The sequence below is a fragment of the Vicia villosa genome, unplaced genomic scaffold (genome assembly GCF_029867415.1).
Source record: "Vicia villosa cultivar HV-30 ecotype Madison, WI unplaced genomic scaffold, Vvil1.0 ctg.000349F_1_1, whole genome shotgun sequence".
NCBI lineage: Eukaryota > Viridiplantae > Streptophyta > Magnoliopsida > Fabales > Fabaceae > Vicia > Vicia villosa.
Window position 1 is genome coordinate 496,012 of NW_026705156.1, and position 22,675 is coordinate 518,686.

General features: G+C 34.7%; 4 protein-coding genes across 8 annotated transcripts; 2 read left to right on the forward strand and 2 right to left on the reverse strand.

Annotated features, from left to right (window-relative positions):
- Window positions 1–375: 375 nt before the first annotated feature.
- LOC131627134 (uncharacterized) lies at window positions 376–2,351 on the forward strand. 2 transcript variants are annotated; one of them, XM_058897968.1, is made up of 3 exons: window positions 376–804; window positions 892–1,026; window positions 1,113–2,342. In XM_058897968.1, the coding sequence occupies exons 1-3, from the start codon at window positions 457–459 to the stop codon at window positions 1,326–1,328; spliced, it is 699 nt and encodes a 232-aa protein (XP_058753951.1). In that variant the 5' UTR covers window positions 376–456; the 3' UTR covers window positions 1,329–2,342. The 2 variants fall into 2 exon arrangements, with proteins under 2 accessions (XP_058753951.1, XP_058753950.1); XM_058897967.1 differs by having other exon boundaries at window positions 892–2,351.
- Window positions 2,352–2,378: 27 nt separating this feature from the next.
- LOC131627133 (serine/threonine-protein kinase AFC1-like) lies at window positions 2,379–7,258 on the reverse strand. 2 transcript variants are annotated; one of them, XM_058897965.1, is made up of 12 exons: window positions 7,021–7,258; window positions 6,467–6,656; window positions 5,917–5,943; window positions 5,669–5,822; window positions 5,533–5,581; window positions 5,331–5,445; window positions 4,913–5,004; window positions 4,604–4,760; window positions 4,358–4,422; window positions 4,165–4,262; window positions 3,981–4,083; window positions 2,379–3,893 (listed from the first exon to the last, which is right to left on the reverse strand). In XM_058897965.1, exons 1-12 carry the CDS (start codon window positions 7,105–7,107, stop codon window positions 3,744–3,746), a joined length of 1,287 nt encoding a protein of 428 aa, XP_058753948.1. In that variant the 5' UTR covers window positions 7,108–7,258; the 3' UTR covers window positions 2,379–3,743. The 2 variants fall into 2 exon arrangements, with proteins under 2 accessions (XP_058753948.1, XP_058753949.1); XM_058897966.1 differs by lacking the exon at window positions 6,467–6,656 and having other exon boundaries at window positions 7,021–7,162.
- A 2,581-nt stretch (window positions 7,259–9,839) lies between these two features.
- Window positions 9,840–13,214, forward strand: LOC131627132 (E3 ubiquitin-protein ligase RGLG5-like). Of its 3 annotated transcripts, XM_058897964.1 has the most exons (12): window positions 9,882–9,965; window positions 10,224–10,282; window positions 10,415–10,744; window positions 11,002–11,086; window positions 11,175–11,315; window positions 11,413–11,624; window positions 11,851–11,930; window positions 11,996–12,101; window positions 12,196–12,323; window positions 12,433–12,628; window positions 12,720–12,776; window positions 12,879–13,214. In XM_058897964.1, the coding sequence occupies exons 2-12, from the start codon at window positions 10,271–10,273 to the stop codon at window positions 12,957–12,959; spliced, it is 1,428 nt and encodes a 475-aa protein (XP_058753947.1). In that variant the 5' UTR covers window positions 9,882–9,965; window positions 10,224–10,270; the 3' UTR covers window positions 12,960–13,214. The 3 variants fall into 3 exon arrangements, with proteins under 3 accessions (XP_058753945.1, XP_058753947.1, XP_058753946.1); XM_058897962.1 differs by lacking the exon at window positions 10,224–10,282 and having other exon boundaries at window positions 9,840–9,965; XM_058897963.1 differs by lacking the exon at window positions 9,882–9,965 and having other exon boundaries at window positions 9,973–10,282.
- Window positions 13,215–13,369: 155 nt separating this feature from the next.
- LOC131627130 (mRNA export factor GLE1-like) lies at window positions 13,370–20,098 on the reverse strand. The gene is made up of 15 exons (XM_058897961.1): window positions 19,847–20,098; window positions 19,582–19,758; window positions 19,325–19,483; window positions 19,043–19,163; window positions 18,762–18,910; window positions 18,343–18,511; window positions 17,750–17,969; window positions 16,731–16,840; window positions 16,413–16,483; window positions 16,158–16,239; window positions 14,898–14,972; window positions 14,642–14,725; window positions 14,150–14,281; window positions 13,911–14,033; window positions 13,370–13,837 (listed from the first exon to the last, which is right to left on the reverse strand). Coding segments are annotated over exons 1-15 (1,896 nt in total). The 5' UTR covers window positions 19,849–20,098; the 3' UTR covers window positions 13,370–13,615.
- Window positions 20,099–22,675: the final 2,577 nt, after the last annotated feature.

The following is a 22,675-nucleotide window of genomic DNA, read 5'->3' on the forward strand; positions in this document are numbered from 1 at the left end:
TTTAATGAGTATTTATGCGTGTTCGTATCCGTATTTATTTTACGGGATTTTATCCTTTATAATTTTCTTTTATGGGTACTCATAGAATATGGGCCAAATTATCTTGTATATTAGTTTATCTATGTTCTTTTATTTTGTTGTCACACACTTTAAATTGGTAGTTATAAGAACATTGGCAGATCATGTTTCTCTATATTTAATAGGCGCAATTCTAGCCACTATATTATTGAAACAATAATTAATAAATAATCTTTATAAAAGAATTAATTAATAATAAATAACGGAGAAAATATAGAAAATCTACATGGGAATTATTATTTAATGGGTCTTATACAAAGCAAGACCAGTCCAAACTAAAAAATAAAAATAGCTATATTCAATTATGTTTACGTGAATTGTGATATATCGGTTAGGTTTACGTAAATTGTGATTTCTTCTTTCTGTCTTGCTTGCTGAATGTCCATGGAATTGGACACCCTCTTGCCCGGCGTCACACAACATCCTCCTCCGGAAAGCTATGTAGAAATAGACAAGCGGCAGAAATTGGAACCGGAAGCAGAAGAAGAATCGGAATCACAATCCAATTCTGAATCTGAATCGGAATCGGAATGGGAACCGGAACCATGGAGTTTGAAACGCATTGAAGATTTAGTGGAGAGTGACTTCTATATGTATAACGACGACTCAAATCCTTACCTTTTTTCTTGTTCGCGGTTTGAGTATAAGAATAAGGCACAGATTAAAAAAGAAGAGCAAGTAGAAAAGGCCGTGGCTGAATATGAGGAGCGCTCTCGTAACCTAACTGTTGGTTTCTTTTAATCTATTATACTTTTAATTTTACTTTCAATTTTGTTTTTGACTAACTTAACATCTATATTATGCATTGCACAGCCCTTTGATGCTATCCCTGTGCCACCGTTAGCCAATATATTCGGTAATAACTGGCCCAAGCCCATTACCATTACTGATGATGTTCGCCCACTTCTCATTCACCTCTCCAACCTTGCTTTGGAAATATACAATCAGGTTCCAAACGTCTCTCATTCACTGCCAATATATTATTCATTTATCAAGTTAAATATTCTAGTTCTAATATTTTATTCTTTATTTAGGGTACTGCAAATGCAAACTATGTGTTTAATGAAATTGTCAAAGCAACCTCTCAGTTTATTCCTTACGGCACTCATTACATTACCTTTGAAGCAAAAGATGCTGCTCATGTTGATCCTTTCAACAGCCCTATCACAACTTTTCAGGCCCATGTATGGAACAGAAGGCCTGAAGAGGGACAGCCTGTAGTCAAGTCATGTTCCATTAAGCCTAAATAATACATGCTTATCGGAGACACAAAAAAATGGTGACAGTTCATAGTTTATTTGAATTTGTACATGATTTTTACATTTAAAATATATCAGCCAAATTTCTTTTTAAGCAAATCACAATGATTACAATTTAAAAATAATAACAAATACGAGAAACATGGTGGCCATATGACGGAGAAGTGAAGCTTTAAGTCACTTGTGTGTCTACACCATTGGTCGGAAGTAAGTGTGTCTCCATCCATATTTCAATACGTTTCAATACAAAGTGTGAAGAGTTGAAGACATATTCCAATGCATTGGATATTGTAAGCCAGAGGGTGTTGATGAAAAAGGTTTGGGAACTAATACATCTATCCACAATTTCTACGTGTCCACCGTCGTTGAAGTACAAGCCAAAGAGGGGGTGTTAAGAAGAGTAGGAAAAGTCAAGAAAGTGACGTGCATCATGATCCTAGCCAGTAGGATTATGTCGAGGGCTCGCAAGAGAGTCAGACTACGAAGATATCATGCATAAAATCAACAGCAAGTCCACTGTCATGTATGCCGATTTGTAGCCAATCATCCACCAAATCTTCAAGACATCTTTACTTGTCACAGTTCTCTGCTTTCTTACATCCATACATCAATGACATTGATGTTGGTGACAATGAAAATTGTGGTTTCCGTGCTATTACAGCTTTACTTGGAAGGGACGAAGAATCATGGCCTTTGACACAAACACAGGTAAATGCTCAAGTTCATCAACATTCTCAATTGTTTTTCAAGAATGTGTTACGAGTAGATCACTTGAGTGTGCAAGGTATAGATAAATGGATGACGATTCTTAATATGGGTTACCATATTGCTACTAGATACAATGTCATATTGGTCTCCCTAACCGAGTTGCTTTAGTCACTATGAAGACGTAGTTAGAAGGTCATTGTAGTTTGTTTTGTATTCTTATATGTATGACAACTATTAAATGTATATATTAAGTCGGGTAACATTTTTACCGATTCAGTTTTTCAAAAAAAAAAACTAATGGAAAAAAGGGGAAAGCCTATTTGATGTTATACCATAAAATTTTTTGGCAATTACCAAAATTTTTAAAATTTCAGGTATATTATAAGTTTTCATCAAAAATTTGAAAATTCCAGTACACAGCTACCTATTACAATAAAAAACATTAAATTTTTTGAAATTTACGATATCAGCATGTGATTTTCAACATTTTCGATATTTTTGTAAAGGCATTAACGTCCAAACACTAGAAAATGAGGGATGTCATGTACAACTTAGTGGGTAGCAAGTTGAATCCTCCACTTTATGTGAGATCCATTATCAAAGTGAGAGAGTGTTAAATCCATTAGCAAGTTAAATCCTCCACATGATAAGAAAATGAGTGTTGAAAAGAGTGTTAAAAAGAGAGTGTATGTAGCACTAGATAAGCCATGTCATAATAATAAAAGACATACTATGACGATCTTAGGGTAATATAAAACGTGATCGTGTCTTAACTTATTGTTATTTTTATTTTTTGTGAGAACTTAACATAAAGATGCGTCCATGACATTTCACTTTTTGTGAGCCCCAGATTTTTTTTCTCCAAGACTAAAATGTGTCTTTATTCTTGATTTAATGGGCTCATACCCAGAACATATTCAGCTTTAGAGCGAGTACAATCAATGGCAATATTGAAAAACAAGGCAAAAAATGAGAACTTTGCAAGCATGTGAAATTAATAACTTGAACCAGCATATCAGGAGGAAGACCATATGGCCACCAGACCTCTACAATATAACAGCCAAGTGGGGGTGTTAGGAAGCACCCTGTGTCCCTATTATACCATATTCCAGGCACAAAACCATAAACCCACTTGCATCAATTTGACCTGTCCGGTGCTATGTGTACTCTTCTTATTTCTTACTTCTCACTAAAGGAAGATAATACTATGTGTACTGTTCTTATTTCTTACTTCTCACTAAAGGAAGATAATACGCCTAAAGTACATCAGAATCACAAACTAAACCTTAGTCTGGTGGGTGTAACATGAAAGCCAAATCCGGATCAAATACAAATTACTGTGCCATGACTTGCTAATGACTACAGTGAAATAATTTATAAGTTCGACGTGTTATCGATCACCACATAGTCAAGCTGGTCAAACAAATACTTGTATCAAAAGTAAAATGCTTATAATTACATTTCAATGGTACAAAAATGGAGATGGAGAAAGATTCTAAAGACAATAAATTTATCTACAAATCTAAGCAAATACAAAGGGGGTAATAAACCCGCTAAACCCAGAGCATTATATATCAAGAAGGAAAAAAAAAACCACAATGAAAAGAAAACTTACCATTACAAATGTTGCAGTTATCTATAGCCAAACACAACACAACAGCCAGTTATCTATTGCCAATGACGTGATGAACCGTATATTTAATACCTCTGGTAATGCCCCCCAGTAAAAAAGGGATGTCTGAGTGCTTCATGAGCCTTCATCCTGCTCATGGGATCAAACCGAAGTAGACCCTGCAAAAGATCAAGAAGATCCCCAGCCGAGTGATCCACATGCTGCATCACCAGATTCTGGCAAGAATAAATAAATATAAATAAACGCTTAGAATGTGGAACAAAAGAGAAAATTATGCTAGATAACTAAATCATGTTACAGACAGGAAGACGGGGTAGTTTCAAGACAGCTTTGATGCTTTCTCGGGAGACTGCTCCTTCGGGCCAGTTTAGTCTATCTCTTCTGACATACTTCTCTGCGGGGCGGCTGTGCAAGAAACCGAGACAGGAGCAATTAGAGAAATTCAACAGAAACAATATTATTTTATTCATTTGGAATGATACACACTCTGCTCTTTTCAACATGTCCTGAGGCATTGGGCCTAAAACCCTCTCCATCATAGCTAGATGCTCTAAATTCTCATGCGTCTGAAACAAAGCTTCTCCCTGAAACCGTCTTGCAGTTAATAGTGTTGCTTGTGTACTATATTTGGATCAAATTTTATGGCTTATGAATCACTATATTGAGGAACTAAACATACCGAGCACAACTCAACCAAAATGCAACCAATACTCCATATGTCACAAGGAAAACCCCAACCAAGTCCTAGTAACAAATAAACAAGCTACAATTACTTTTGAACCGTATCAAAATGATAAAGCTTTAAACAAGGTGAATATGAAAACCATAGGTGTAGTAGAGACAATAAAGTTGTGATCTTGGTTTGACAATGCCTCTTAGGGATAATATACGCCAGACTACCAAAGAGAAGTAAGTAGAAACTTACCAAGAATAACCTCAGGGGCCCTATAATGCCTAGTAGAGACAATATAGTTGTGATCTTGGTGCTCATAAGCAGTACTACCAAAATCAATAACCTTAATAGCACTTGATTTTGGCAGTCTTTTATAAGAGGCTCCCTCTTTTGGCGACCGGAACATGACCTGCAGATTAAAATTGTGATAATTCGACAAAGCTTTAGCAAACAACTTCTAGGCATGTTGTAATGAAGACTCATAACTCCACCATCAGAAACAAATTTTTGAAGAACTGAGAAAAACACAATCTAAATATCGGTCACAGGAAGCAGAAATACCTTGTAGTCAGGCACTTTTACATATTCTGGGGAAATAAAAAGTATATTCTCAGGCTTCAAGTCAGTGTGGATGAGGCGCATATCATGTACAACTGCCAATTTAGTTACACAGCCAACATGAATATCATTTAAACATTTAACAATTTCCTCCCTTCTTTTCAGGGAGGTGGGTTTAATGAGGTATCTATATTCATTCACAATAAGTAAAATGATTTATATGATAAATTATAAGAGTTATAGAAGTATTATTGGGAAAAAGAAGTGAAAAGTTGAAGTAAAATTTATTGACGAAGTCTACAGGTAATCATCATAAGTTCATAACTATCCTAAAGACAGTAGAAGAATGTCATTTATATGACTCTGGAATTGGCCATCAACTTTGGAAATAATAGAAATAATGAAAGAAACAATTACGCACATGCTACACTTTCCAACAATTGTCTTCCTAGCTCGCGGACAAGATCAACCGGAAACGGGCGATAATTGTTCTTCCGGAGAAAATCATATAAGCTTGGTCCAAGCATCTCAAATACCTGTAAGATCATTAAAATTTCAGACAAGCCCCATAAAATTTTGGGAAGTTTGGAAATAACAATGCCATTTGTCAATTAGATACTCACAATACAAATATGGTTCCGGTAGTCAAACCAGTTGCGTATTTGAACACAGCTGCGTGTGATAAAACAACTTAAAATTGACACAAACTTCAAATCACAATTAGTGATGCACATGAAAGAAAAAGAAAAAAACACTTACCGATTGCCATTCCTGTCATACTTCCCAAGCAACTGGAGCACATCAACTTCTAACATTGCTGCTTCACGATATTTCTTTATACTCCTCACAACTTTTATAGCAACTACCTCCCTCATTTCTCTGTCCCAGCATTCCAAAACCTGACCGAAAGTCCCTGAAAACATAGAACAGATAATGTATTAGGGTTAATATTGAAGTTATATATAATACACACTAAGAGAAGTAAAGAAGATAATGATGATAATAACCTTCACCGATTTTCCTGAGGATCTTATCTGCACGTATATAAACAGAGAGACATTAGGATTACATGAAATTAAGAATGCATACAAATTAAGACATCAAAACAAATCCCTTACTTGTCAAGATTCCCAAGGAAAGTTTGAGAAATCTTTAGTAGGAAAGTATGGTTAGAAAAACTATAGGGAAAGATCTTATCAATTGGAATATTAACATAATATAAGATCACATGAAGGTTTAAGTAAAGTTACATATTGAAGATGATAAACATTTTTCGGGGGTAAAAAAGTTAAAGTAATGATGCAACTTAACCAAACTTCAAATATACATTTTGAGCATGCATGTGAAAAAATTAACGTTTCATAGAAAACGAGATAAATAAACAACTATCATTACTTATCATAAAATACTCTTAAACTAAAAAGTAAATATTGGAAAAGTGATAATAGATAGAATTATGCATGATCATACTAACAACGACCATAACATAAGTTTAGAATGTTCAACAAGCAACATAAGCATGTCTAATGGAATTCAATGGTGGTTAAATGCAATTACACCGAGAAGTTAAATTTTCCCCAAGCGCAAACATGTAATGTCCATCTTTATCATCCTCTCGCCATTGAGGAGAACCTTTTTCCGCCAATCCTTTTATCGACAGACCACCTTGGTCAGGAAGTACTCTCAACGTCCCATAGCTTGTTGTCACATTAGCAAACTCTTGTCCATAATACATCCCCGAATGAGCCTACACACAATCACTTACTCATACTAAACACTACATAAACAACAATTGAAATGTATCCCCATCCTTTTTTCTCTTAAACTAACAACTTTTAAGAAAATTTACAGTAGTGTTTAAAATCATTGAAATGAATATCTATCTAGGAAACTGCTTAAACATACTGAATTATGCAATCAAACACCGTTAGATAAGCATCAAATGTACAAATTTGACAATAATGAAAAAATTCTCTTTTCAGGATCAAAACAAATTCTTAACAACAATTTTTCAAAATTATAAGATTAGTTTTTAAAAACACGATGAAGGTGGATGTATTCCCAAAATATAATAATTTTGCAAATGTGGAGAAGCTGAAAGGGGTTATTACCTTTGAGTGGGTTTGAGGAAGTTCCCAAGCCAATTTAGCTCTTTTTCGAGGACGACGATCCATGGAAAATTCTGTAGCGTAATCCATTTCAATCCAATGTGAAACCCTAATTCCAATTTGATCGATCGATTGGAATATTTTGGGTATTGTTCTTGAGTCGTGAAGACATTGGAATCAGACACCACCATCATTCCTCATCCTGAGTCGGCTCTGTGTCGTTCGATTTTTCAATCATAAGCGAATCTTCACCGTTCGTTTATAAAAATAATCATCTATAACTATTACATTCAATATTATTATTTCAAATATATCTCTACTTTCTTCACATTTTTATGTTTTAATGATTTTTAACATAAAAAGTAAGAGTAAAATTGAAAAAATATACTCTCTCCGTTTTTTCCGTTGTTTTTTAATTGTTACAGGATAATTTTATGTTTCTTTTTAATTGTCATGTTCAAAGTTCAAGACAATAATAATTATAAGTTTATCAAAATTTTCCCTAATTATTTATGAGATTAATATTCATACACTTTCGATGTAAAGTTTACATATTTAACTAATAAAAAATTAATAAAATGTTATGTCATTAAAAGTTACTATTTTATATTGTCGACTTATTTTCTCATTATTTATTATGGAGAAAGAAAAAGTATATCAAAATAATTAAAAGTTAAGAGCAGTGTTTTAAAAACCGGACCGGCCGATCGGACCGGTCGAACCGGGAACCGGCCAGGTAACCGGTCTGGTTCAATAGCTGAATCGGGAATGTCATTGAACCGGTGTGAACCGGTCAAAACCGGTGTAAACCGCTAAAACCAAGAAAATCGACGGTTTTGGTGAACCGGTGGTTTAAATGTATTTTTAATTTTTTTTTAATTTTTTTAATTTTAAAAAATTAAAACCATGTCATTTTGACTATTTTAATTAAAAATTAAAATAAAAAATAAAATAAAAAAATAAAAAAAATTGTTGTAGATGCTGTTGATTTTATTACAAATGATTTTGATATTGAAGAAGGATATCCCAACATTGAAACAATTTTTCTTTTATTGAAATTAAATTTAGTAGACAATGAAATTATTTTGTTATAAATTGTTCAATCAAATTATGTTACGATTAAATTTTTGTTTATATTTTATAATTATGTACTATTTGATTGTGTGTGATACCTATGTGTAAAATTTGAATTTAAATTATGAACTTGTGAATTTTTTTATAATATGATATTTTCAAAAAAATTAAGTACTAGTTATATTTTTTAGGGACTGAATCATTCAGTTCAACATATTTTATACCTATATAATTTTGTTATAATGACCGGTCTATTCAACCGAGTTATCCGATTTAACCCGGTTTAGTCATGCGGTTCGACCAGTGACCCAATAGTTCGACCAATAAACCAGTGACCCAGTACCCTCACCGGTTTGATGTCCGGACCGGTTTTTAAAACACTGGTTAAGAGTATTATTGAGAACAAATCATAGTTTAAAAAGTAATCACAATTGTTAGTTTTCTTGATATATATAGAAAGTCAAAAGATAACAATTAAAAAGGGACGGAGGGGAGTAAGATTTAAATTGTACATTTTTCTTTAAAAATATTATATTATTAATAATGTATATTTTTTTAAGACTATTTTTCAACTCACTTCATGGTTATCTTACACATCACACAAAATTCTAATTTTGCCCCCAATTTGCGTAGATGTATATCCGAAGCACCACATATTTTAAAAAAAATCGATTTCTTCCGTAGATGCATTTACTGAAGCGTAATAAACTAGTGTATATGGGAAAAAATACACATAAAAATCAGTTAAGGGAAGCTTCTGTAGATGCATCTACGGAAAAGTTTAACGTCACATTGTTCCGTAGATGCATCTACAGAAGTGTCTCATATAGTTTGAACCAGAATAATCACTCCCCCATTGTTTCATTTCTTCAAACTTCTCATATTTCACACCCTAAAAACCCTACATCATCAATACCCTATTTCACTCCAACACTCACACTTTTTGGTGCAACAAATCAAAAGGAGCAAGAAGAGTCTGAATTTCAGGTAAATAATCACTTTCAACCACTACATTGTTCACATTGTCAACGATTTTTTCTGCAAAAAAAGTAACGTAATTTCCGTAGATCCATCTACGGAAGGTGTTGAAGATGAACACTTCCGTAAATGCATATAATGAGGAAAGAAAAATATTCAGAAAATGAAGAAGGAGAGGGAGGGTTTGACGCGTGTTATATACATTAAAAATTTCCGGAGATGCATCTCCGAAAATTTCTCTTAATTTGAAAACAAAGATTATTCAGAAATGCATATGTGAATAAACCCTGAAACACATTCGGAGATACATCTCCAAATTAAAGTTTGACAAAGTTAGAGGTATTCAACTGTTAATGTTTGGCGTGAAAATAATACATCTGAAAATGCATCTCCAAATTTAAGAAACATTTTTAACTTTTTGTCAAATTTAAAAGAACATTAAAAGGTGGGGTGGGAAAAGAAATTTCCTAAAAAAAATTTCCCAACAGAAACCACTCCACTGCGAGTGCAAGATTCATTAAATTCATTCTCACTACTGAGACTTACATTTACACATTAGAGTCCTTGGTACCTTTTTACATTAGGCTCTTATTATCCTCATGGTGATATTCTTTAAATCTTATCTTATATATAAGCAAAAATTTAACGTTTTTCCTTTTCATTTTTTCAAATTGCTTTAGGCTAAACCTTATTTTATCCAACCAAATCTTCACCAAACTCATAACCTAACTTGAAGGAAGAAGACAAGAGAAAAATCTGAAAATGAAAACTCAAGGATCTGAGTCATCACCTTATCCATTGAGTTTATAATTTATCATATAAAAAAATAAACATTGTCCAACATGCTCTCATTCTATGTAGTTTCTTAGTATGGACGTGGCATGGTATTGTCAACGGTGAGTATTTGCTAGGAAGGATATGTAGGAAAAATGTGTATATGAATATACTCCTTAGTAAAAGGTTGTTGTTGAAACATAGGTGGTTTTTTTCCTTCAAAATAGCATTAAAAAAATCTGTAACAAAGATTTGTTGGTGGATAGTTAGTTAAGAAAAACAATTAAAAATGATGGATTATGACATAGACTAATCTTAAAAAAATGAAACTTGTTTGAACAAGGTGAAAAAACTGAACCAGTTGACTTGACCTTAACTAGGTTCCTTCTGCCAACACTCTTTGCAGTTCTTATTCTAGCAAATAGCAATGCATCTTGAGGTATATGAATAAGTCTCACTCTCTTTCACACTCTAACAACCTAGAAATTTCTCTCTCCAATTATGGATTAAATAGTTGCTATCTTTTTGTATATAAACATTCATTCATCATGTATTTGTTTTGGAATTTCAGCTAGAAACTTGGACAGCTTTGGTTGCGATTCTGTGTTTACTTGTCTATATTCTGCAAGAGATTCTTATGGGAGGAAATAGTTCTAAAGGGTCTTCTTCACCTAGAAGGAGGCATGTTCCTTCATATGAATCTTCAGGTTCTTCATCTTCATGGAATAATAACTATGATGGATATCCACCACAGTCACCATATCCTCAGCAGAGTCCATATCAAACACCTCAGCATCAGTTTTCATCTGCATCAGCTCCATTTTATGATAATTCACAGCAGAAAAAGAAGTTGGATAAGAGGTATTCAAGGATTGCTGATGATTATCGTTCACTGGATGAGGTAATTGTTAGATTATATCATTGCATGTAATAGTGTTTTTTTCTTTTTATGTATAAGGATTTGTTTGATCTTATTCTTTGATTTTGTTTGTTATTATCATTAGTCTATTTTTTTGTGGGGGTTAAGATGGGACCAAAGAGACTGTTTTTATCATTGACTTGAACAAGAATTAGACTCTTTAGGGTGATAGCGGTGATATACTGTTTTAACCTTATACTCATCAATATCGTCAAAAAAATTGAGAGAATTGAATACAGGTTACTGCTGCTCTTGCAAAAGCTGGGCTGGAGTCTTCTAATCTCATTGTTGGCATTGATTTCACAAAGAGCAATGAGTGGACAGGTGTTATTTCTTACTCGCATTTTCATGCTTGAATCATTTTGTATGTGAATTTTAAGGCTCAATAGTAATACATACTTCACTTTCTTAGGGAAGAGTTCATTCAATCGGAAAAGTTTACATCACATTGGAAGCAGTCAAAACCCTTATGAACAAGCAATCTCTATTATTGGGAAAACTCTGTCTACTTTTGATGAAGATAACTTGATTCCATGTTTTGGTTTCGGAGACGGTAACAGACGAATGTGAAGCTAAATTCTTTTTCCAATGTAGTTTTGTTTTTTCCAGCTTGCAAACATGATTTTTTCTTTTATGTCCATTATTTTCAGCATCTACGCATGATCAAGATGTATTTAGCTTCTATTCAGAAGAGAGGTTATGTAACGGGTTTGAAGAAGTTTTGGCACGATACAGAGAAATTGTTCCTCACCTCAAACTTGCAGGACCGACTTCGTTCGCCCCTATTATTGAGATGGCCATAACTATTGTTGAACAAAGTGCTGGCCAATATCATGTCCTGCTTATAATTGCAGATGGACAGGTACTTCTTTACTATATATTTCACGTTGTTCATAGTTACATTTTACGTACTTTGTTTCTTTTTCAATCATCTTATCTTTCATATACAAATGAAGGAACCAAAATGTTATATTTGCAATAGAAATCTAAATGCCTGTAATTCTGTAATACTTTGATGAATCATATTAGTCTGTTATGGATATTCATTGTTTCTGCTTCAAAAACTGATGCTCAGTATGTTGCCACAGGTGACCAGAAGCGTCGATACAGAAAATGGCCACCTAAGTCAGCAGGAACAGAAGACAATAAATGCAATCGTAAAAGCCAGGTAAATTTTTTGTGTTATTTCTCGTGGGAACCATTCTGCATTCTTACATTCTTTTTTAATTGCAGTGAGTATCCGCTGTCAATAGTTTTGGTAGGAGTTGGAGATGGCCCGTGGGAGATGATGGAGGAATTTGACGATAACATTCCTTCTCGAGCATTTGACAATTTTCAGGTTTGGTGTAACTCACTTAACCTTTTTTACTTGCTGTATATAAATGATATAACTTCCTGTTATGCTAAAGTGTTTTAACTTTTGTTTGTGATAGTTTGTGAATTTCACTAAGATAATGTCGAAAAATACAAATCCATCCCGAAGAGAGGCAGAGTTTTCTCTTGCAGCTTTGATGGAGATACCTTCTCAATATAAGGCAACCATAGAGCTTGGCTTATTGGGGTAATAAAATACGAAAATACCGTACTTCAAATTTGTTTGGTTCAGCTTATCTGGCATAATAACTTATAACTAAATTCGAAAAATCTCATGTCTTCGTTGATATGACTAGTTCGCGGAGGGGGCATTCACCGGATAGGGTTCCTCTACCTGCTCCTCTTTATAATAGGACTTCCTCCAACATCAGTGGAAAATCTTTTCGGTCAAACAGTTTTCAGCCGAATGTGCGTAGAGGTACTGGCTATGAATATGATAGTGGTGTTCACAATCACACGGAACCATCTACAAGCTCTTTACATGATAATAAGGTATCGAGACCATGCTTTACGAGAAGCAACTTTCATTTCCGTCTCACTTTCAATAGTAATAGTGGTTTATCTATAACGTGGTTGAATGCAGGTTTGCCCGATTTGTCTTACCGATCCAAAGGATATGGCCTTCGGTTGTGGACATCAGGTAACCAGTTTAACTATATACTGGTATTTTAAGTTATCTATATTAAGGGGTGAATATATATTAAGTTATTTCCCTTCTCTATTGTATTTCCTCACATGGCAGACTTGTTGTGGATGTGGAGAAGACCTCGAATTCTGTCCGATTTGCAGGAGCACAATCACTACTAAGATAAAGCTTTATTAGAAATATAAGCTGCTTTCAATGAAATTTTTATTCAAAAGCAGAATAAGGTAGTCATCAAAGTTGGATAAGGTTAGAACATCAGAGTAAGGAAGACATTTTGTTTTATATAAGACTAAAATAATGAGCTTTACCCTGTTGTATGTATATATGTGCCCTGTCCTCTTGTGTGCATTGAGGGCATCATGTTTTTCAATTTTCAGTAAACCGTCTCTGTAAAAATGGTTCGGGTTGTTTCAGTGGACACTTTTTTGTTTATTTGCAGAGCTTGTTCACATCCGTTTAACAGATGCCACTAGAATCTAATTTCTTTTTAGTATGCATTCTACACCTTCGGTTTTTGCAGAGTTTGAACTTTATTCTGCCTAAATAAAATGCAAAAACCTTCAATGAATAACAAGAGAAATAGAAAATTTCTAATGAATGATACCCTCTTTCTTTCCATTACAACCATTAGTTTATACTTTATACTCGTCAATACTCATACATAAATGGGAAAATAACAGAAATTTGACAAAATTACAAACCCACTGATTGGGTGATAACACAGCAACTGAAATAAGGAGCTCCTATAAAGAATCCTATGAGAAAATCGACCATCCTGGTGTCACTTGAGTCTGCTTCCATGAGTAAAATCAGCACCTCCTTGCTTACTGTGACTATGGTTCTTTCGCACTGGATAATGTATTTGACTGCAGGTTCTTTCCTTCTGGCACTTGAAGGAACATTTTATCCTCTATATAAGCCTGTATATTTGCAATAATCTTCGTTGATTCAGGTATATTACGTGATTTCAGATCAACTAAAAAGTTATTTGAGACGATGTTCAACATCTTTAAGAACTGAGACTTATATCTTCTAAATAGAGCATATCCAGCCACCTGCGGACAGAGTAAAATTAGTTAATCTTAGAAGACTCATATATCAAAACACCGAACATGTTGCATTACTTACTTGCAAGAATGCATTGAGTGAAACAGCTGTATATGGATTGGCTGGCAGAGAATTCAAGAACCTTGCAAGCCACGCCCAACCTTCTTGCAAGCCATGTAAATTTTGAATGTTCGGAATTTCAGTCTGTCAAAACCAACATGGTCAGCAGGTCAATCAGGGAGACGAGAAAATGTTATCAATAATAGTTGCAAATATTGTTCATGTGAATTTGTCAAAATCTTGAGACTCTCTAGACAGACCTGAACCAGTGCACCGTACACCTTCATATATGATTCTAACCGCTTTAAATAATCTTCTGTACTCTCCAATTTTTCATCTTCTTCTCGATAACCAATACTTCTGAAGTATGCCTCTTTTGATTGAAACATGGTCTGAGGCAGTAGAATAAATTATCCAAATTCAACATCATCAGTACCCCCTCATTTGTGGAATAATATTTGCAGAACAAATACGTGGGCATAATATCAAAATAATTAGTTACAGCTAATTTTTACATTGTACTAGTTGAAGTTGAAGCACGGCCATATTGCTTCTTTGAGCTAGATAAAATGGACTCAAACCTTTTATTTAGAAAAAATGTGACATAAAATCAAAATTATTGTAGCAAAATAACTTTTCCCTGCTTCAAATCACTGGCTCCTCAAAAAAAAAAAATACTCCTTAACACAAGGCTAGGAAGCTACGCAAGAAAATATATTGCTCAATAGTATTTTAAAATTCTATTAAGTTACCTTTTTGTAAACCATGTGCTTTGGGACTGTGTAATGGCAGGCCCTATGAAGCTCAGCAAGAAAAATATCCATTACATACGGGACCTGTCTTGCAAGTGAAAAACAATTGAAGCCAAAAGCAAATAAATAGTTATCGAAAAATCAATCAAACAAGCATTCATATTCATTCTATTTTACCTTGACTTGAAATCTAAATCATATACCATCCTCCTAAGTCCTATATAAGCCAAGAGACTAGAGTTTAAACAGGGTGTACCTGAGATGTAATGAGAACAATGACATAGGCAATTGCAAAAGGAGCACTAGCAGGGCTTGAAGAGGACGAAACAACCTGTAAAGCATGTATGTTGTCCGTAATCACAACTACATTTATTAACATAACATAATTTTACCACTTCTTGCTAGTTTCCGTTCATCATTTGGAACATTTCAAACTGTTAAGCTATTTAAAATCATAATATGATATCATGTGAATATTCTGTTGTAAATAGGATAGATTTAGATCTGGTTTAATTATGGTCTTCTCCAAAAATCAAGGGGCTGGGTTGTACCTACTAATTAGTATAAATAAACAGATTGAGGGTTAACCTCTCAAGCAATTCAAATCAATCTTGGCTCCAATTTCAAGTTGGTATCAGAGTTCACATTCTGTGGGCCTGATTAATAAATATGTTGTAGAATGAAGGGATCAAGTTGCCTTGAAAAGAAAAGAAAAAGGGGGCAGGACAAAACAATGCAGTCTTACATTTGGCGTTTATATTGAGTGTCAAACTTTTTATCCAACTCCTGCCTTGTTTCTTTGTATTTCAGCCACATCTTATTTGATAGGAAATATATTCATTTCATTGAAGCCACATGTTATTTTCATTTGATATCAAGTTTTTCTGATGTCAAATTTCTCACTTAAAAAATATTCATTTAACGGTAAAACATTTCATAATCATTTTCAAACTCAATTAATACTGACAATTGTATCATAAAGAAAACGAATCAAATATATATTAAGGATTTAAAACAAAAAGTCTTAAATTATACTAATCATAATTTATAGCTTTGATATTCTAATTTTTGAGTAATGTCATTAACCAAACATTTCATAAATTTAAACTTTTAGTGAAGATACATGAATGGCTTTTATAAAATGTCTAACGTCCTCTCAAGCAAAGAGTCCTTTGGGCTTTGAAAGTGGACAATGCATAGTCCCACCTATTCTTGCTAAAATCAAATTTTTTATTAGAATAATTGGGCGTTAAGGATCAAACTCTGGCCTTGTTGGTCACAAGAGGCACCTACCCCCTGTCACAAACCATCCCAAAGAATTGAAGGCGCCCGGATAGATAAACTTATAGTTGTTAAAATTTATTTGCTACCTTCCATATACAGTTAACTGATACAAAAATAACATCTACAATAAATAACTAAGCCAAGTTTTAAGATTAGTTTAATTTTCCATGTTTCTTTTCAAATAAAGCAGAGATATTATATGTCAAAGGAATCGGAAAAAATATTAACTTACCTTTTTAACAAATGTCTCAACACTGAATGTTTGAGGGCATTGACGATCATTGAAAATTTTAATGATTTCACTTGCTTTCGATCTGCAGAATGACCAAAAGAGTATATAGACATGTAATATTTTTATTAGTATTTTGTTTAAGGATTGAGATTTCCCAGGACACACAATTTTTCCCTTAAAAAATTAAAATGTACAAGTAAGAATAATATATTACAGCAGCATTACGCATTTGTGAAATTTAAATATTTACTTCACCTAACATTGTCTCTTATGCCCCTTATTTGCCTTATATTCCGGGAAATATGACTCTCGTATCTGGTATAATCCTGAACAGATGTTGACAAAAACAAGTCCCAGCATCAAAATCAGAGAATTTGACAGAAGAAGTTACTCTTTAAAGTGAGGTGAAGGATAGGCAAATTTCTTGTGAAATAAACATGCATTATCAAGAACATAATTTAAATTTTAAAATAGATGACAAATATGACAAGCAAAACCAACAAATAATTGAGAACCTTAAGACATGCAAGATCATAAATTAAGAACCTTAAGACATACATAGGTGGCCAATACCTGGTTAGAACTTGATCTTACAGCTTGGTTTCTGTCACACAGCTCTTTCAGTTTCTGTAGCCTACCATGCTCTATATTTAAAGCACTTGCTGCAGCTCGATATACATAACCTAAAGATTGTATAGGCCTGTTAAATCTCAGATCATAAACAATGATGACAAAAACAATGTGACCTAGACATGCACACGGAGAAGGATTTAAGGGTAGGAGGAGAATGGAAATTATTGTTAAATTCATATTTAGTTTCTTTAAGTTTTAAGCCCCTGTACTTTTGATTAAAAGAAAGTGAACTTCACGAATTACAACAAATCTTTTGCGGAAGAAATAGATTGCATATACATCTCTACATAAAGATAATGTTAAAGGTGGGCAACTCATGAACGTGAACAACTCATTATGAGATAATGTATAATTTTAGCTTTAGTCGTTAATCCTTTTACTCAAATTTATATAAAATTTAGTTTTAAAAGTATAGATTCAATACAATTTTATCACTTTATGCACATGTAACATATGCGGAGAGCAAGACTAAATTTATTATAATGTTTGTAACAAAAGGAACGTTTAATTTACATGATCTGTCAACTTTTGAGCTCAGAATATTAGTTTTCAGTATCATTGTTGCAGTTTAAGTTGCTATGAAAATTTCAAGATTTATAAATATATATTTTTAAGATATGCAAAAAGATATTGAGATAAACCATTAAAATAGCCAGAAAAACAATTCTTAAGGTGTTTGAAAGCATCAACAAATATATATTTCAATATTCTTGAAAATTGTACATCCTATTACAATATAAATTATTTTAAATGATTATATATTAGTACTTATTTTTTCCCTCTATATTAATACTCCAATTAAACCAAAGCTTTGAAATTTTACAAAGCAGTTTAAAGATTCAATGCATTTTTAAAATAAAACAGACAAATCAAGAATAGAAAATATGAAATGCAAATTTTGTGCTTAACTACATGGTGACTGAAGATAATATAGGAGATTTATAAGTCTCAACTCTTACCGGATTCCTTGGCCTCAGTATGTAGGCTTGATGTGGTATTTAGGGTCACTCCAGAAGTAACTATTTTGGAATTTTCTACTGAATCCTTTTCTGCCCTTCTTTCAGCTTCTGCTGCTGCTCTTTTTTCAGCTTCCATTGCAGCCTTTGTTTTGGCCTCCGTTGCTGCTTTTCTCTCAGCTTCTAATGCAGCTTGTTTTACTTCCTCAGCTTTAAGTCTGGCCTGCACCCACAAAATTTTAATTTCATGAATGAATGGCCCTTTGGGCTTAAACCTATATCAAGAAGATTGGTAGCAAAAGTGCATGCTTGATCTGATATTAACAAGACCCATATAGTGATGGACATGAGAATATTAACAAACTGCTAACAAGTTTTAGGCTAGTAGCTGGTAAAGTGAATAGACAAAATCAGTGCAACGAGACTAGCAGTTTAGGACTCTCCAAGCATTACTTAAAAAAAAAAAAAAAAAAAAAGTAACACAACACTTCACTTTGTAGTTGTAAACAGATGATAACTAGAAATGAAAATTGAAGACATATGTATAATTTCTTTTCCAAATAACACAGTGAAACTAAAATATAAGGGTATGGCACCTCTGCTTCAGCTTTAGCTTTTTCCTGCTGCTGCTTTTCCTCTTGTAAAGCAACCTTTCTCTTGGCCTCTTCATACGCTGCATCATTTCTTATTTTCCTTTCTTCTATTTGTGATCTGAGTTCACGGTCCCGCTGAACAGCTGTTAAGTGATTATCAAGTGCTTCTGCACTAAAAAAAATTGGGAGATGTCAATCATCAGTGTCTTCGTTTTCAACATCTCAACTAGTACAATCAAAGCAATTATCTAACAAAAGAATGAAAGCACCGTCACGCAAAATAACCCATTATTTGACCTCTTATAAAAGCACATTAAGAAGGTAGACAATCCTAGAGGAGCCTACAATTCATAGTCAATGCTTACTTTTTAAATCTGACAAAATAAATATAAAGGGGGCAGGACGAAACAATGCAGTCTTACATTTGACGCTGATATTGAGTGTCAAACTTTTTATCCAACTCCTGCCTTGTTTCTTTGTATTTCTCAACTCGAAGAAGGGAAGAAAGAGAGTTCTGACTTTCATTCAGAAGAGCTGTCTCCAAAGCTGAGATCTTATTCCTGACTTCATCCTGTGAATCAAGAATATTAGAAACAAGCATATAACAAATCATGATGTAATTTACTACAAGTTATATGTCAATCAAGAATGACTGACAAGTCAAATTGGTAACAAGTGCATTGGCATCAATAGGACCACTCACTGTAACTCTTAGTTGATGTTCGTGTGTTAACTCAATCAAGGCACCTTCTACCTCCCCAACTTTATTCATCAGATAAGGTTGCACTTCAAAAGCAGGGTCAACATCAGAATCATCACTGTCACTGAAACACAAAGGACATGAGAAAAACATTGCTATCAAATCAAAGAATCCAACCGGAAACATGAAGTTAACATTGATAAATTGAACGAGAGATGCGGGTCCAAAATCGACTTTATCATGATTTAATATTAGAGATTAAAGCTAGGTTTACGAGATAGGCACCTTAGATAAAGGTCATCACAAGTGAAGTGTTTTCCAGCGCTGGCTACTACCAACGCTTTGTCATCCTCATCCTCATCCTCACTCTCCGTCTCATACTCAGGGGCACGAAGTACAAACCTTCTACCTTTCTCAATTTCCTTCCCACGGGATAAGTAAGGCCTAAAAACCAACAGAGATCAATTTGACAGCAATGACATACTCATAACGCAACAGAGTGCTTTTCACAAACAGTTGGTGTTCAAAAACAGAAAGCAAACCTTGATGTTGTTGTTTTATGAATATGCAAAGGTTGAGTGGAAGAAGTGGCGCCGAGTTTGTTCTCCAAATTATTGAGCTCGGAGACGAGAGCATCGAAGCTCCAATCAGGTTCAGGATCAGGAGCAACGTCATCGAATCTTTGTGAAGGAAGACGAAGATCCAATTTTATAGCTCCCCTACAAATACCACAATAAATTCAAATTCAAATTCAAATTCAAATTGACCTCTATGAAAATTAAACAAAACCATTGAATTAAAAGTTACATTGTTTGATTCTTGAAGGAGTGGTTTTGGAGGTTTCGAGCGGGTTTGGAATGAATGAAAAACAAATGTAGTGAGTAAATAAAGTTGGTCTCGAAAGTCACCAAAAGGTTCTTGTGATAAAGAAAGTGGAAGTGCAAGAAACCACGGTAGTTGCAACCCTTTGAAAAAACGACAGTTGGGATTGAAGGGGGATAAACAGGGAATTTGACCTCGACAGACAACAACGATACTAGTTTTCTTGTTTCTTTGAATTATTTTTACAAAAAGTTAATTTAGAATAATTATTGAAAGTTTCTCAACCCTTCCCATAATTCTTTTACACACCACGCTAATTTTTATTTTTGTTCTTTGTTTTTGTAGATGTACATTTAAAAATACTTTATTTTTAAAAAAAAAATTGATTCCTTCCGTAGATACATCTACGAAAGCGTATAAAATAAAAGAAAACACAGTTAACTTCACCTTATTTTCATTTTAATAATATTTTCGTAGATGCATCTACGGAAGGAGGTGAAATAGAGTGTTTCGTAAGTGCATATACAGAACAGTCTGTTTTTTTTTAATTCATGTTATTTTCATGACGAAAATCCATGTTTAAAGACGTACATTTTCAGATTCAGTAATGCAATTTAAAGACAACAGTAGGTAAACCAATAAAAATGCAATATATAAATAATGTCGGTCAAAGTGTCGAGTACATCATCAAATACAAACAAAAATAAAATATAAATACATCATCAAATATAACTATTGAGTATGTCGGGCGTCCTCCTGCGTATCATCATGCGCATCCCCTCAGAATCTACGAAGGGATCTGCAGGCTCTACCCCTAACATCAAGCGTCCCATGGGTCCTAGCACGATGTCGACGGTACAGAAATGCACTCTCTGACATCCTGGTCATACCATCCAGCACACGCATAGAAGCAGTACCCTTAGGGAATAAACCCTCTGCAATGGCTCTGATGCCCCTGTCAGTTATCTGATGACATAGAGGAAGAAGATCCTCGGGGTGGTCCAACTGAGTCTGATGCGCACGGAGAATCTCTTTGTGGGCAGGTCTGGGAGGACCTCCCTCTACAGCCGGAAGCATGTATGGATGTGAGACTTTATAGTACCATGTGATGTACACCTCGACACAGCTCCAAACGTGCTCTGCTAGCGTCGCTCGTTCCTCCTCAGGGACCATGTGATGCTTCCAGTCTGCAAATACCTCATCTAACTCCCTGCGGGCCATGGCGATGGGAGCTGAAACATGAGGATCGCGAGGAATCGTCTGCTCATATCCAAACTGACGTATGACGCGCTACGAAATGTAGCGTACAACAATGGTCGAGCTGGCGGCCAACCATCCAGAATACAGACATATCTCGTCAAACGGAACCACCACTCGTTGCTCATCATAGCAGCAGTACCTGATGTCCTCAGCGGCCATGCGGTCAAGAGAGCACTTGTAGGGATCCGGCACCTGGTTCCCTGTAAGGGGGTGAAAGCACTTGCACGTGGCATGACCTCTGTGTAGTCCTCTACCTCTCCCCAACCAATAATGTCTAGGAAGTGTTGTAGTATCCAACCCTAAAAAAAAACACAGTTATTTTCAAGTACATTAAAAAACTATAAAAAAAGTAGAAAAGTGTAAGATTGTTACCAGCAAAAGAGTACAGCTGCCTGCAACTGTCTTTGCCTTCTACAGGCATCCTCTCCAAGTCTATGATAGTTGTACGCCAGTACAACCGCTCCCCAGTTATACTCATGGATACAAGATATATCTGATAAGTACGGCAGGTAGACGACGTCTGTGTACGTCGAGCTCGTGCCCACAAAGAGCTGGGTGCCTATCAAATATAGGAAGTAAGATCTCAGCGCTCTCTCTCTGTGTGTAGCCTGCTCCAACTCATCCCCCTCAACCTGCAGTGTCGCAGTGAGTTCCGCATCATACTATCTATGCAAGAATCTAAACTTGACGTGGGCTCCTCGTGTCCTCTCCACCTCCTCAAGGGCATCATCGGGATCAGCCCCCAGCTCAGCAATCAGCATTTCCTGAGCTTCCGCCTTCGTCAGCCTACTGTGACAAAGGAGGGTACCCTTGATAGGAAGATGAAGTAGGCATGCCACATCATCTAGAGTGATGGTAATCTCACCGTGGGGTAGATGAAATAAGGATGTCTCAGGATGCCATCTCTCCGTAAAGACCGCAAACATACCATTATGTTTGATACAAAAAATCTCGATTTAGATACTGCGTATTTATAAATAAACATCAAAATAAAAACAGAAAATTATTCTCCCGTAGATGCATCTACGGAAGTATGATATTTAGAAAACACTGAATTTTTCCGTATATGCATCTACGGAAGTACCTTTGGTTCAAAACATTGGGTGCTTCCGTAGATGCATCTACGGAAAGCCCCAACGTTGATCTCTTCCGTAGATGGATATACAAAAGCAACTGAAACTCAGAAACACAACAATGGCGTCTGAGTCAGTCCAGTCACTAGAAAATCTATTTTTGGTGGCTTGATCATCCGTTTAAAATGTCAAACAAACCCTACATTGTCTCTAAACGCTATTTCTAAACCTATCAATTCATTTCTACACCTAAATATCACATTCCAATTCAATTTCAAAACTACTCTAAATTAATTAAAAATTCGAAAAACTTACCGATTAAAGCTGATGTTGATGTTACTAAACCTTGTTTGAAGTTGATGTTGACAAGAAATTTGAAGTAGAACTTGAAAGAGATTTGAAGTTGAGAGAGTATGAGAAGAGTTTGTATTTGTGTTTGAGTTTGAAATGAAGAGAATGAGGGAGAGGAATGGTCTGACGC

Coding starts and splice junctions, on each gene's coding strand:
- LOC131627134 (XM_058897967.1), top strand. CDS start 457: ATGTCCATGGAATTGGACACCCTCTTGCCCGGCGTCACACAACATCCT. Junction 805..891: donor AGCGCTCTCGTAACCTAACT/GTTGGTTTCTTT, acceptor TGCATTGCACAG/CCCTTTGATGCTATCCCTGT.
- LOC131627133 (XM_058897965.1), bottom strand. CDS start 7,107: ATGGATTACGCTACAGAATTTTCCATGGATCGTCGTCCTCGAAAAAGA. Junction 6,657..7,020: donor TTCCTCAAACCCACTCAAAG/GTAATAACCCCT, acceptor GATTGTGTGTAG/GCTCATTCGGGGATGTATTA. Junction 5,446..5,532: donor ACCGGAACCATATTTGTATT/GTGAGTATCTAA, acceptor ATGATCTTACAG/GTATTTGAGATGCTTGGACC.
- LOC131627132 (XM_058897962.1), top strand. Junction 10,745..11,001: donor ATTATCGTTCACTGGATGAG/GTAATTGTTAGA, acceptor AATTGAATACAG/GTTACTGCTGCTCTTGCAAA. Junction 11,931..11,995: donor AATGCAATCGTAAAAGCCAG/GTAAATTTTTTG, acceptor TTTTAATTGCAG/TGAGTATCCGCTGTCAATAG.
- LOC131627130 (XM_058897961.1), bottom strand. Junction 16,841..17,749: donor TACTGAGGCCAAGGAATCCG/GTAAGAGTTGAG, acceptor TACAATCTTTAG/GTTATGTATATCGAGCTGCA. Junction 16,484..16,730: donor TAAGATCAAGTTCTAACCAG/GTATTGGCCACC, acceptor ACATCTGTTCAG/GATTATACCAGATACGAGAG.